General features: G+C 39.0%; 1 protein-coding gene across 1 annotated transcript; it reads right to left on the reverse strand.

Annotated features, from left to right (window-relative positions):
• Window positions 1–232: 232 nt before the first annotated feature.
• On the reverse strand, window positions 233–1,684 carry LOC119656580 (omega-amidase NIT2). Its single transcript, XM_038062971.1, has 5 exons — window positions 1,510–1,684; window positions 1,113–1,447; window positions 881–1,049; window positions 488–721; window positions 233–431 (listed from the first exon to the last, which is right to left on the reverse strand). Exons 1-5 carry the CDS (start codon window positions 1,526–1,528, stop codon window positions 334–336), a joined length of 855 nt encoding a protein of 284 aa, XP_037918899.1. The 5' UTR covers window positions 1,529–1,684; the 3' UTR covers window positions 233–333.
• Window positions 1,685–15,707: the final 14,023 nt, after the last annotated feature.

The following is a 15,707-nucleotide window of genomic DNA, read 5'->3' on the forward strand; positions in this document are numbered from 1 at the left end:
TGATTTTTTGAGAAGGTCAAGGTTTTTGATACTATTTCTAAAAAGCCATAACTCTGTAACGGTAAAAGATAGATTGCCCATTCCCTGAAACGATTTTCCTCAAACAAGTGGTATTATCCACAATTGAAAATTTCTACGACATGGACGGGACATCCTGTGTAGTGGATACGGATTTTGAATACCTGCCTTTAGAAATTGGTGTTCACTCCTTGATATTAACTAATCATTCACCTATTTTTTCCAAAAAGTCTATTTTTTCAAATCAACAATAAAAACAATTACAAACGGCAAATAAAATGAATGCACATTGTTCTTAGCGACTATCCCCGTACATTACTTTTCCTTTACTTTTCTTTCAGTTGAATAAATATCCGTTCTGCGTTGAAAAGAAGTAGGTATTTGTTGCCTGACCTTCTCAGTTAAGGAAAGATCTACAAAGAACAGGTTATTATTAGATGAGCTTTGGACGCATGCACTTTATTCTTACCCATGTCAACAACAAACAAGCCTTCCTTTTCATTCAAACGATCGACCACTTTGCCCCAAGGATCGACTATCATAGAATGACCCCAAGCTATATAATCCGCGGATTCATCTCGTGCGACTGAAACGGCTGCTACAAAAAGTTGATTATCATTGGCACGACTGCGAGCTAATAACTCCCAATGAAGAGGTCCTGTGCTCATGTTAAAGGCACCAGGGTACACTAGGATTTCACACCCTGTAAGATTCATGATACAAATCAAATAGAAGTCATAGTAAACATTACCAGTATCGACAAATTCACTGGAAAGCAGAAGGCTATGAAAGTAGTGCGTAAAATGGACATCTTAAGTTGTTTGTCTTGTATTATATGCTATTTATTTATTCAATAACATACCCTCATTCCGATAAATGCGAGCCATTTCCTCAAAACGAATATCATAGCAAATTCCAATACCCACTTTCACACCATCGATATTAACCATAGTGAAGTCATTGCCTGCCGAAAGCACTTCCGATTCCTTGAAGCGAACACCGCCGACAATATCAATATCAAATAAATGCATCTACAGAAAGATTTAGGGTTTCTTATCGAAGGTTTATAAATAATTTTGTGAGTGTACACAAACCTTACGATGTTTGCCTATTAGATCACCGGTTGGTGACCACACAGTGCAAGTGTTGTAGATAGCCCCGTTATCTTTTTCGGGTATGGTTCCACCAATTAGATATATGCCCTGTTCTTTGGCTACATGCGATAGTATCTGGCATGTGTAACCGTCGGGAATGCTTTCTGAATATTCACCGAAGTATTTCGTTCCGTATGGACAATTGAAGCACTCCGGTAAAGCGATTACTCTTGGTTTGGACTCCTTCACCATGTTCAGGATACCACGAATAGCATTTTCCACATTTTCCCTCTTATTCTTTCCCACTTTTAGTTGCAAAACCCCAAAACGGAGCGCTGGAAATATTTAAAATTTAATAACAAATTCACCTCAGTTGCTTATCAAAATATTCACTTACACCTCGCAAGAGCAGTCATTTCTGAAAAGGCACTATAACACTAAAGCAGCCAATAAAAATCCTGGAAGATATTGGAGCATTAACTGAGAGGCCCTTGCCGCCTAAGAAAAAATTCGCACCACAATTGATAACAAATGTCAAATCGTTTAAATAAATGCTTACGAAGTATTGATAACAAATGCCGAATTTGTTATGATTTCAAAAGCTAAAACCAGAAGCTAGCCCACGTTACATTCACGTATAGATGGCGCTACTTGCATAGCAAAGGCAGATAGAATGCTGTTCAAGCGTATCGTGAATTGACGATGGATACCGAACTACAAGAACTTTAGGTGACTCGTTCAAATATTTAATATTATATATTTATTATTATACTTCCACACTAACCCCTTATCATGGGATTGAAAGATTTGATAAGTTTTCGTTACTTTGTTAAATCCAAAAATCTAAAGTAACGGAAAAACGGAAATTTATTTTTAGAGTTATCTTTCCTTCTATTTAATTGGCTTTATCAAGCGGAGAAAGAAACGAGTGAAATAGTATTTAGTACAAAATCTTATACAGATCTATCCATCAAATTATGAACTTTTTTGAGAAAATTTACTATATCACTGGGTTTCTGATTGTGAGGCAAACTCAAAATATGGTGTTATCTCTATTTGTAATTCTATTACCACAACACACTAGGGTGAGATGTTAAAATAGAATTAAAAACGTTATTTGCCTCCCAGTCGTTTCATTCTGTGGAAATTCGTATTTTAAGCTGGCTGAGTTTTCGACATTGTTGTGCTTTCTGCAGTTTTCTCGGGAAAATTGGAAAACTAAGCTTAAGCTCAACAGTACAAGTAAAAACATTGATTTTATTTTGCATATACACCTCAGTTTTTCAATAATGACAAATTAACAGGAAATGGGAGGTAATAAGGAGATCATCCCGTACATCAATTGTATCTAGATACAGTATAGGATATACGGGCAAAGTGATGTTCTTGATATTCAAAACGACTTCATTAAAGGGCAAGAATTGAAGACAAGGCTTTACATGTGTTTCTTGAACAAAGGTTTATGGACTAGGTCAAGCAGATTAATAGTCAGTTAAGATTTTATGGTTAAAAATCACATTATACTTTTTAAATGCGTTTTTCTCGAAACTGCATGTTGAGAATCTGCTGCCACCATAGTTCAAAATATATCCAACGAAATTCTTTGAAATTTCCACGACTTATTCAGAACATATTTCTACGGTTCGCAAATTAGGATAATTGCGATTCATTCGGCCGTTTTTTAAGGTTTTGTGTGAAACAAAACCTTATTAAAATCGAGTCGGTGTCTGTCTGTCTGTCACACCCGATTTATTCGGAAACAGCTTAACCGATTGTCACGAAAATTGGCAAGAGTGTGTAATCTGCTGTTCCCTTTACATGCGGCAAGTGGTCCCATTTTGTGTTAAGTTTAAGGGAGGGGTTCATCATACATGTGAATGGAGGGTGCAACATTTTTTTTCATAAAATGTGGCCATGTGGGATATCAAATGAAAGGTCTCAATTAGTACTTTTCGAAAATGATTTCATATTTAATATTGGGTGAAATATAGGGGAGTGAGGGCTCAAAATATGACCCCCAAAAAATGTAACAGCTCTCGTTTTCAGAACCTATCCAACCGAAAAATCTGAAAAAAATATCAGTGGTGCATCTCTACGAAATCTAGGCCTCAAAATACATCCGGTTCCGATATCTGCACAAATAAGTTAACAATAGTGTATTTCCACATTTTGGAAATTTACCCGGCAACCCCCTTATGTTTATCCCAGAAGTGCAAAATTCGATACGGACATAAGGATAACATAATGAACATTATTAACAAACTTATAGGGGGGTGAAGCTGCCATTTTTCGTGAATTTCGTGCATTCTACAACGTGTATGACGTCATTATCACATATCAACTCAATACCACACAGAAGGAAGTTCGTTCCACCAGTAGTTTGGTCTTCTACTGAGGAATGAGCACCGCCTAGGCATGGACGCGTCACATGCTTTGGCGATGCATTGAGCCAGATGGACGGCTCTTTCCATAGAGGCGCCTGCTTTACCAGGTTGATCTAACCACACTTCCATGAAGGTTTGCACATCCAAAGATTTTGCGGACCAGCCTGAAATCTTTTTCGGTTTCGGGCATGATAGCTCTTAGCCCTGTGGCTTGAAGAAAATCCAACTATTATTAACGAAGTTATAGAGGGTGAAACTTTGCCATTTTTTGTGAATTTCGTGTATTCTACAGTGTGTATGACGTCAACATACCCATATCAATTCGTCAATTCCACAACGAAGTGCGTTCATATGAATGGGGTCGCAAAGAATTATTTATTTTTTAGTAATTTGTTTATGAATATCAATTCCTCCAAATAGACATGCGTGTATGTAAGTATATAGTATATGCGTGCTAATGAAGTTTGCGGGTAGTGTCTAATTCAGACAGATATATTTGTACATTAAACAAGCCGTATTTAATATACGTACTATATATGTACATATGTATGCTTTTTTGCACGAAGTAAATCGGAAATAAGGGAACCAGTTTTTATCCGTGCATATAAATGTACAGTATTCGGAAATAGGCAGGTTGTTTGTTTAGGGTATAATACCTATAGCTGTAATATGTACGTATGTTTTGTAGTTTTAAAAAAATATGAAGGAATATGTCGGATTTGTAGCTATATAAGGATAGAAAAATGTGCGTTGAAGTTTCTTACATAAGATGAACATAAAATCTTTATATCCAAAGCGCGAGCTTCCGGTATTCCGACTTGTTTATTCATTAAAGAAGCCGTGGAAAACACCAAAATTTACAAAAAAAATTTAACAAGCCACCAAAAATTTACCTTTAAATATTTTTTAATAATCCGCCCTAGTCTGCGAACTGTGGTTAAGTCCGCATGTTAAAATGCCGTTTATTTTTTCCTCCTCTTTAAGACGATCAGAGCGCCCTCTAGCGTGGCAGCAGAAAAACAATTTTTTTGGGAGATAGGCGTATAAGTTGGTCTGTACTTCAATAATGAACTATGCTATCGAGCTGGAAAAAATATTACGTATGGTCAAGATATTAGTAAATATATGGTAAAAAATTCGTAGTTGTATCTTTATCCAGTTCTTCACAAAAAAATCCAAAAAAGCGAAAAAAAGGTCTTCGCAAGGGATGACCCCCTTTAAGGATGAAACCACATTCTTCACGTACTTATTTGAGACTTTTTTAGGAACAATCAAATTTGGACATTATATTAGTCATATTCCGAACAATTTTTGAGAATTTTTTGAAAAGTTTAAGCCAAAAATAAAGGAGTCCCGCGACAATATTCTGTTGAAGGTCGTAACTGAAGTTTTTTAACTGCGGGACGTGTAGCGATTCCAATTTTTATCGGAAACCAAAACTTATTTTCGAAGAATATGAACCTCCATGCAACTAAAAATAATCAAAATCAAATATTTTGCAGGTGTTCAAAAGAATATTTCCATTTTTACAATTTTTTTCACTAATTACGCAAAAAAAAATTCCCTTAAAAATATGATTTCATCCCAAAAATCTTGATTTATATTCTTGGTTATTTTGTAAGGAATTATACACCCAAATTTCATAATGATCGATTCATTACTTTTTGAAGTAGAATTCCCGAAAATGTGATAAACGTCGTTTTGAGAGAAACATATTTGAAAAATCCCCTTTTGGATATCAAGACATTTATCACTCATAATTACGAACAAAGTACAGTTGCAACAAATACAAATGCACTTGTACAAGGGACTGACGCGAAGTATTTATAAATACACTATCTACATAACGCTACCAGATTTGGTAAGGACATAAAGTGACCTCTATCTCTTCGCTCGCTTCTATCTCTATAAAATCCAAAGGACTACGAATTTCGCTTTGAAATTTCTGTAGCGTATTCTGGGATAGCTGGCCTAACAATCTACGCAATAAAAAAGTCAATTTTGAAAACCTCCTAATGCGGTTTCCCTCTTAAGGTACAATAGAAGATAAAAGATGTGTGCCTTTTGAAAGAGGGAAGATCATACTATGTATCGATTGCCTTAAATGTCGGCGTTTCTAAGTCTTCATCGGCTGAAATTGCGAAAAGATTCACTATTACTGGTGTTAAACCAGAGGTTTTCCAGAGTAGCAGAAAAAACCGCAAGGGAAAACTTAAGGCTAGTGAAAGGGAAGACCGACTAATCCTGAGAAAGTCTCAAGAGGTACAAACTACAACGTCCCAGAATACCTTGGATGACGCAAAAGGCGCTGGCGTTGACATACTATATGCCATCATACACTACCCAGGCGTTTGTGTGAAAACAGTTTGAAACGTAGGAGAGCAACCAAAAAGACGAAGTTGACAGAAGTGTTGCGGCAACGGCAATTTCTATGGGCTCGCTTATACGACGATTGCAATTTGAACTATTTGAGAAAGGGAAACTGTTTAAAAATATATATTTCTCAGCTTTTTTTTTCAAATTTTGCCTTTTTTATAATTAATTAACTAATTTAATTGTAGGCAATTTTTAGTGGTAATTAGATCATGATTGGAAACTGTATTCTTAGCATACCTGATCGCATGAGAGATGCAATTAAAAATGAGGGCGGGGTTACAAAGTATCAAATATAAGGATATGTTGGGCATGAATAATATTACACACTTATGTTACTCAAATAGTAAAGTCATATTGTGTTAATCTAAATTGAAAATTTTGGTTTTGATCGCAGCCTTAAACTTAAATTGAAACTTTGATATTTTCTAAGCGTTCATAATTCAATGGACAGATAATGTATACTATGGAAGATATATATATAAAACAAAACATTAAATTGCTTTTTTAAATATCCTCTATGAACTATTAGATACAAAAGTACCTTATGAAATGAACATCGAAAATTTTAATTTGAATATAAGAATCGTTTGGAATAGGGTAAAATGTTAAATTCTGGATTCATTCTTCAGGTAGTTCGGGAGGGGCCAAATTACTTCGTAAAAATAAAATAACAATGCAACTAGTCACTTAGCAATTAGGTGGGAAATGCACTAGTATATTATGAAGGGGAAGGGCATCAAAAGTACACAAATAGTCGCAGATCGTAAGTAGTCCGAGAGCTGACTATATGCAGATCTTTTGGATAAAAGGGAGCCGCCATTAATTTAAGCCCAATTTGCCCGTATATTATATACGTATACAACCCCACTTCCGACTATGATTTTAAGCGTCATCTTAAGTCATCAAATCACTGAGCAGCCACATTTGAAATCATAGGTTTCGGTGTATAAAACAAGATACTACATGGATGCCCGGAAGAACCCACCAGCAATCCTGGGATACCCCCATCGAAGTTTTGTTTTTCACTGGGCATACTTTTTATCTCGTAGCCTTGTTATCCTTAGCTGTTTCACTTTATCGAATATATCGAACATTGTTTTCTCACTTACGCTTTTTGAATGAACGCTTAAAGTGCTTACTGTTGAGAAAAAGTAAGCTACATTTAGTTTTTCGCCGTTATTTGCATGTCTGATTCAAATACGCCACAATGGGTCAATTCGAGAGTTGTGTGCAGACTATCTGGGCGCCACAAACCTAAAGGGATCCACAATTTATTTTTGCAAATTTGCCGTCATGTTATATATAGCCCCACTCCGGCTATGAGTTTGAGTGTCTTCTTATCTGATTTATGTCAAAATGTAGGCTCCGACATATAGAACAGGGTTTTACACGGCTGGGGAATCTGTGAAGTACCATGTCAAGCAAACAAACATCATTAGATATTTTTTTACACAAAGAAAATTGTACTATCATCTAGAATATAAAATTCACAACCTGATTTTTCTTCCATGAGCCATGTTTACAAATTACTTCTCAATATCATCATTTCGTATTATATAATTGTCATTATCTTCATTAACATTATCATCAAATTGGTCGTTGTTGTTAGCAATTACGACGTCATTTATTTTGTCGCTATTTTAAATTTGTATCGACAGCTGTTCAGATACAAAATTCGAAGCAGAAACGATTTCATTGTGACATTTCCTTTGTAACGAGAAAATTTCACATCAATAGTAGCACAAAACCTTATTGCTTCTATGCAAAATATGGTAAAAGCCGCAATTGTAGCTCTAGGGCGACTAATAAAATATTAAATTTCAAAAAGAGATACTAAATACATAACAGTATGAAAAATTTTAGATGCCGTAACTGCAGGAAGGCCTTTCTATATATCAGTTTCACAAAATTTGCCCTTACGGTAATTTTGAAGCAAGCGAAATTATTCTCATTTGTCTTCCCTTACTTTTCTTTTCAACTTTTCCTTTAACTTTTCCACTTAAATGAAGATTGTGTGGACTTATGTTTGCTACTGTATATGAATCTTGAGAAGCAGCAGCAAAGCTAAATTGCAAAGAGTAATTCATACTCGACTTGAGGCAAGACAAACAACAAAAAATGCTTTGTTAATAGCGTCTTTGAACGGGCATAAATAAAGCGGTAAATGTGGAATTTGCAGGAACTCCTTTCTCTCAAGTCCCGTTGATAAATCGCAGCGGTTACTCCCTTTGAAAAGTTATAGCGTCGCAAATGGGGAGTATTTTGATATCATCATGGTAAAGTTTGATTTGCCAGCCCCACTTCCGGAAGGGGATGGGGTAAAGAAGGCGTGCAAGAGAAAAAAGGTCCCACCTTTGCACCCCCCGCAAAAAACCTGTAACGGTCATAACTTCCTAAAAGGTTTCAGGGCTCTGAAAAGGGACTATTTTCGAAACATTGATAAGCTTCTTTGTAGGGCAGTTATCGTCGCGATTTGCAAGGGGGGTTGCAGAGGAGGCCTCTTTTCGAAGTTAAAGCCTTTGAAACGAAGATAACCCCACTTTTGGGCGCCAGATCTTTTTGCGGCGGATCACTCTGGAGGAGGGGTACCACCATCATTGTTTCCAGGACAGAGGTAAGGCAGCCCTGACATGGAAAATTAACTGTTTGAGGCGAATTTTTCGCTCGAAAAATCAAGCCATACATTTTTCTAGATTATGCCGTTGTTGCTATACCGACATGGAATAGTTGCAATATCGACCGATATATGTGAAAAAGTGATAGGAAATTGGTTACATTGCATCCAGCTGTACAGAGTACAGCAGCATTGTAACTTGTTGTTTTGAGGGAACACTTACCATCCCAATTAAAGGCGATTTGGAATGGCCGGCTCGCTTTCCCAATTTGACCGTTTGTACCGTTCAAGGACCCTACGAGATTTGAAGACCAACATCCAAGAAGAAATTGCTTACATAACGTCTGCTATGCTAACAAAAGTCATGACAAACGGCAGAAATCAGTTTACTCAGTGTATCGAAAATGGAGAACGTCACCTAGCTTTTATTTTATTATTGAAAAAAGGGAGTTGTGTTACCGCACCCTAGACAATCGATTCCCGCTAAAGAATTTAAACGCCAGGTGTCTCATTCCAAAATTAATAATATCATTATTATTTTTATTTGTGGCAGCTTGACCAAACCAATAATTAATCCATTTTTGGCACGCCGCCCTCCGCGAGAATTGGCGCAATAGTGGAGCTCAAGCGCATCACCAATGCAGTGCTTTCAGTTCCTTTCGCCCATCGATCTGGTTCAAAGCTTCCGCAGTCAAATGTTATGGTGTCCCTTCGGAACATGATCACTAACTTAACTTGCGTCATAGAAAAAACACTTCTGATGGCGTCCCAATTATAATAATAATCGTTGACGCAAAAATCCATATTGGATTAGGGCCTTGAAGCGCGTTGGAGCACTTCATTCAAGACCGTAACGGTACACTACAGGATTATAGTACCCTGTAGGAGGCAATGTGGTCAGCATTGCGCTCATCCGAGATTATTACCCTGATCCGATGTCAAATCACGATACAGATCCCACTACCACCAGTGAGATTTGAACCGCGACTTTCCTTATCACAGCCTGGCGCCCAATGCTTATCAATATACTTCGCTAAGACATTTAAATTACCCGTCGATTGATAAAAAAGTGGTTGTTCTATGAACAAGGCGTCTACGAAAAAATCAAGTTAACTGTCCACGACTTGAGCAGCTCTTTTCTGCATTAAGAAGAGAATGGAACTCTGCTCTCGGTGTTAACATTCTTTAACGGATGTTCGAAATTTGCTCCAATGGTGGTCCGAATTATTATGCGGAGGATGGACCCCTAAACTCTCCGCTACTTTGAAAAATCCATCAAGGAAAGTAAAATGATACCTTTCCTACTCTGCTGCTTTTAACAATACAACCTCAGCATCATTCCCCCCCCCAAGAAAAAAACCTTTACGATATCAATAACATAAGTCGCATATAGTGCAAAGTACGCCTTATTTGCCTGCGATGACTTAAAAAAATGTTCGGTTGGGGAAAGATATCGATCCGCCGAACAAAAGAAAAAAATAGAAATTGCTTATCCTATAGTAAGATGCGCCGTTTCAAATGCAATAAAGAAAGGAGTTAACCACCGATACTGCCAGGCAGCATCGGAAGTCCAAAACACAAACCGTGCTGCTTTGAATAACACTAGCAAAAGAAACGGCTACTTGCCCAAGACTGTGTCCCATCTGAAAGAATTCATATAAAGTCAAAGGAAAGCACGACCGTCGTATCCAATATATCTACCGCTTTTAAATACTTCTTCGATTGAGACGAGTTTCCAAAGGAGATGGTAAGCGAATCAAAGATATCCAGTAATAATATCCTTCCAAGATAGTTTGGGAAATTCACGAAAAAGGGCGTTAATACCTCACGACAATTGAAAGAGCGACCTCACAAGAACAAAGAATTGCGAATAGCGTTTTATAAGACGATGCAGAAAAACGTCGATTGAAACCCACAATTCCCTTCATAAGGGAGGACAAAGATCTATATTACCTTACACATCATTCAGTCACTAAAATGCAACTAATGTCCTTCTAGTATTTAATGCCCCTGAACTTCGACCGGAATTAGCTTGAATGACTGACTCCATACCGGGCCAACTTGTAGAAATCATCATAAGTCGATTACCAATGTTGAGATGGAAAAAGTATGAATACAAATTATGATGATGATTTTCAAAGGGTGGTAAACGAAGAACATGCTAGTTCAGGAATACGTCCTCATTACAGTTTGGTTCGGCGAAATTCCGACCACATTCCTCTCAGAACCCTGTGGAACCCTCAGCTATGGATGAATGGAATAAGTTTCCTATTCCGGCGGAGAAATTGAAAAGAATTTTTTTATCGAAAATATCTATGAGTGGAGTTGAAAGAATGGGACACACAAATTTATCTATTAGATAGATGACAGAACTTCTAAAAGCAGGCGAATCCAACTTAAGAGAATAGGCTACGAGATTGCTGCGAAGCATCCTGGATGAATCAAAGGTCATAATATAACACAGGAAACTACCATCGCCACTACTGTGAAATCAATTAATGACTCCAACATTGCTGTGATATACGATCGCCTGCGCCAATGACAATAGCAATGAAACGACTCATCCACAAAATTTGGTAATCAGATATCAGCTCCAGAAGGTCGAGCTTCCACAGCGATAATCTGTTCGTATACTAAAGTGGATACATTATGTAACATGATTTTTTTCAGATTTTTGACTTGGCTAGTTTCTGAGAATGGGTCCGTTAAACAAATCATCCTTTTCGATCCCTCGAACTTTTGCAACAAATGTCAAAACTAAGACCGGTATCGAAAACTACTAATCAAGACCTTTCATTTGATACCCAACATGACTATATTTGGTGAGAAAAAATTGTACACCCCCCTTTTGCATGTATGAGAACCACCACTTAATCTCAACCTAGAAAGATGTTACTCAATGCATGTCTCGGCGTTCACAGTTCCCACCTTTCACCAAATTTCGTGTCAATCGGTGTAGCTGTTTCTGAGGAAAGTCCGTATGACAGACAGACAGACATTGAACCGATTTTGCAAACGAAACCGTAAAAAGAAACGATGTGCATTACATAGTTTTTGCGATGCTTTCGACTCAATGCGTGCTACGGTCATCTATAGCAAGACAGTTGATGAATATGGAAAAGCCTGCGTATCACTACTTTGTGAGAAGATTCGTAAAGCAATTGAAACTGCAACGAAGCGCATCAGTATATTGCTATTGGTATTCAACCTAAAGATTATGGTGGTTTAAGAAAGACGCATCGAAGTCTAGCTAAAAAGGCTTGTTGGCTATTCTTAGAAATCAAGTCAGATCAACGAACAATCCAACAGATTGTGCCTCTAGCGGCAGAAATCGTTGCCGTTTGGTGAATCATCCTTTATGGTGGAAAGACTTGCAGTGAAGAGCACAAATCCGTAAAGAGGAGGTTATGAAACCTCCATCCGCTCATTGATAAATACAACCCACCAAGAATAGGAGGTAGGCTGGGTTTTTTTACTTCAGAGTTATCACGTCACATTCCTGATAATACGGGAGTCGCATAAGAATACTGTAATTGGAGAGGTTACGACTATCCAGAATTATTAGATCCTGCATATTCAAATGAGCTCCATCATTGTCTGATTTGTGTTAGAACAGTCGTAATCAGTAACAAGCCCCTGTTTTTATACTACGGAGTGAACGACGCATTGTTGTTTTGAAAGGATATGTTTGCGTACTTATGTGAATGATGACAAAAGCTGTGCATTTGGAACCAGTAAGCGGCTTGTCTATCGAAGCTTTCCTTGCAGCATTTAAGATATTCACTGCGAGAAGGTTTCTGTTTCGAGATCTATGGCGATCACGGAGCTAACTTCGTGGAAGCAATTAATCAGGGAAATACAGTAGGCGATAGAAATGGCAACCAAGACGATCGCCGCTATATCTGCGAAGGACGGTATAACTTGGAAAATCATTCCTGCAGCCACGCTACACTCCGGAGAGCTCTGACAGGCTGGAAAGAAGTCAGCTAAAAGACACTCGAAATGTGTACTTGACGAAGCGAAAATAATTCCAACTTCTGAAGAATCTGCGATTGTATGATACTATGCCAGAATGAGGCTTGTCTGAACTCGAGACCTCTAATTTAAATTTCGAACAATCTTGACGATCTTGAAGCATTGTCGTCAAGACATTTTTTGGTGCAATCACCATTGGTTGCAATTCCTAAAGTTTATGAGACTCAACGGGACCTCTAAGAGCGATGGGAACAACCGACTATATCATACGGATTCACAAGCTCCTAATATAAAGGTTGAAAAATTGATTTTACTACGAGAGTAAGTGGCCGTTGGCACGGATCTGAGCGGTCCACCCACCAGATGATGGAAGAATTCGAACCGTCACAGTCCGCTACCATGATTGTCAGGAGAAACAAATTTGGCATTGTGAATTTTTTTCCTTTGCCAATCGAAGTTCCGGATGATGGGAAAAACATCCCGCCATCAGAAAGTATGCTTCAGAAGCGGAAAAGACGGTTGTCGGAACCATCGAGTGCAGTACGAAAAGGTAATATGTTGAGGTTGATGCAGGTGGTACTATGATCAAACGTCCGAAAAAGGTACAGATGGCACGTACAACTGAGAACGAGCTGATGTTCGCGCAACTTTGACTGAATATTTTTACGATATTCGCAGTTACCAAGAAACATCAAACTATGGTGACTGAACAGAATTCGGAAGCGAGCTCTGAAACTGCTAAAATCAGACGCAATCAATTTATCAGCAATTTCGAACTGTACTCGGTAGGAGAAATTCTACTTGTTTAGTAGATAACGCAGGACTTTGTTTTGCTATCGAATGTCCAGAAATCATCTGACATCTGTTTTCAGTTTGGCTAATAAGGTTTGCATTAAGGACATTTTAACATAGATTTTGTACACTGTTTTAAAATCGATAAGTATTTAACTTGAGGGTACAATCGTCAGGTAAAATTTCAAGCGGCACACGGCTAGTACAGCCGCCTTGATCTATTTTTTAACAGAGCATAAATTTCCTGATTAAGTCGTTACATCTGGGGATCCAGATCACGTAATATTCCATCGCTCAAGGTTCATAGAAGATGATATTTTGAAATTTTCTGAAGGGGAACATAAGATTTCAAAGTCTAATCGAAAAAAAATTTGGAATACCGGAAGCTCGCACTTCGAGTATAAAGGTTTTGCGTTCACCTTATGTAAGAAACTTCAACGCACATTTTTCTATCCCTATATAACTACAAATCCAGAGACGAGCTGCTGGAGATCTGCGGTAGAATAGGGGACAATAAAGCGCCGGCCTTGGACGGAGTACCGGATAAGGTCCTTAAGCTTGCCGTGAAATCCAGGCTGGACATATTCGCTGAGTTGTTTGAAGCGTGCATGTCCGCATTTCCAGCGGCATGGAAGCGCAGAAGTTGATACTTCTGCCTAAGCCTGGTAAACCTCCAGGTGAACCATCCTCATACCGACCCATATCTCTTTTGGACACGGTGGGGAAAATATTAGAGCGCGTAATCTATAATAGATTACTCCCGGTTGTTGAGAGCCAAGGCTGCCTTGCAGATCGGCAGTATGGTTTCCACAAAGCCAGATTAACCATTGATGCCATCAAATTGGTTACTGGCTTGGCCGAAGATGCAAACCACGGAAAGGGTAGTACCAGCAAATATTGTGTCGTAGTAACCCTGGACGTGAAAAATGCATTCAATTCGGCCAATTGGAATCTAATACGGAAACCCCTAGCGAAGGTTGGTATTCCAGGAGTACGTTGTTTCCGCGGGTGTCCCATTACTATGGAACATCATGTACAACGATGTACTTAATCTTCCCCTTCCGGAGGAAGCCACAGAATCGGTTACGCTGACGACATAGCACTGGTTGTTGTCGCAAAACATCTCGAAGATGCTGAGTTATACTCAAGCGAGGCAATCAGTGCTGTTAAAAGTTGGTTAGAGAGCTCTGGTCTGACACTTGCGGAGGAAAAAAACAGAAGTGGTCCTCATCACTAAACGCCAGAAGAGAAATTACGCCTCTATTAAAATCGGGAATCATATCATCACTTCCATCATCATCATCATCAACGGCGCAACAACCGGTATCCGATCTAGGGCTGCCTTAATAAGGAACTCCAGACATCCCGCCGAGGTCCACCAATTCGTCACTTTCAAGCTGACTATCAAATACTTGGGGGTGGTGATAGACAGGAAGCTCAGTTATAAGCAACACGTGCAGTATGTTTGCGATAATTCATCCACTGCTAGTATGGCCTTGGCGAGGATGATGCCGAACGTGGGAGGGCCACGGCATACCTCTAGGTTGCTTATAGCCAGGGTGGTGACCTCAGTCATGCACTATGCGACCTCAGTTTGGAGGGAGGCGTTGCGAATGGCAGTTAACACCTACAAACTGAGTGCAGTCTACAGGAGGACAGCCCTGAGGGTATGTTCTGCTTTCAGGACTGTCTCAGATGATGCAGCATTTGCCATCTCTGGAATGATGCCGATTGAAATCTTGGCAGATGAGATGGCGAATATATACAATGCGAAGCCAACCTCTCCCTTATCGCAGACGAAGAACGCTGAGAGGCGGAGATCCATAAATAGATGGCAGGAGCGGTGGGAACGCTCGGGAAAGGGTCGGTGGACTCACCGGCTCATTCCTATCATCAAGGAGTGATTAGAGAGACGACACGGTGAGATTAATTATAATCATATTATATTAATTGTAATTAATTATAATCTCACCCAGTTTCTCACGGGGCACGGAGGATATCGCCAATACCTGTACAGGTTAAAACTGGAGACCTCAACCGACTGTCCAAATTGCGATGGAGTCCCAGAGGATCCAGAGCATGTTTTCTTTCACTGTCCGAGATTTATGGAAAAAAGAAGGAATCTAGAGGAGACCTAGGATAGGTGCTGGTACCAGAGAATCTGGTGCCGAAAATGGTAGCACATCAAGAAAATTGGGATGCGGTCAATTCCATGATCGCATCTATCCAAACCAAACTGCGAAAGGCGGAGGAGAGGAGAAAAGTGCGTGGCGTGCGCCGTGTATAGAAGAAAGTTAGAATGAGCTGGCTCCGCCCCGTGATGTAATACCTTATGGTGGTTCCGCGTGGCAGGGAGGGAGTCGTGGGTGGTTTTAGTGGGTAAAAATCCCACACGCTGGTATGTCCACCTCCTGAAAAAAAGACAGACAGACATCGACTCGATTTTTATAAGGT

This window comes from Hermetia illucens, chromosome 5, assembly GCF_905115235.1.
Source record: "Hermetia illucens chromosome 5, iHerIll2.2.curated.20191125, whole genome shotgun sequence".
In the NCBI taxonomy this organism is placed as follows: Eukaryota; Metazoa; Arthropoda; class Insecta; order Diptera; family Stratiomyidae; genus Hermetia; species Hermetia illucens.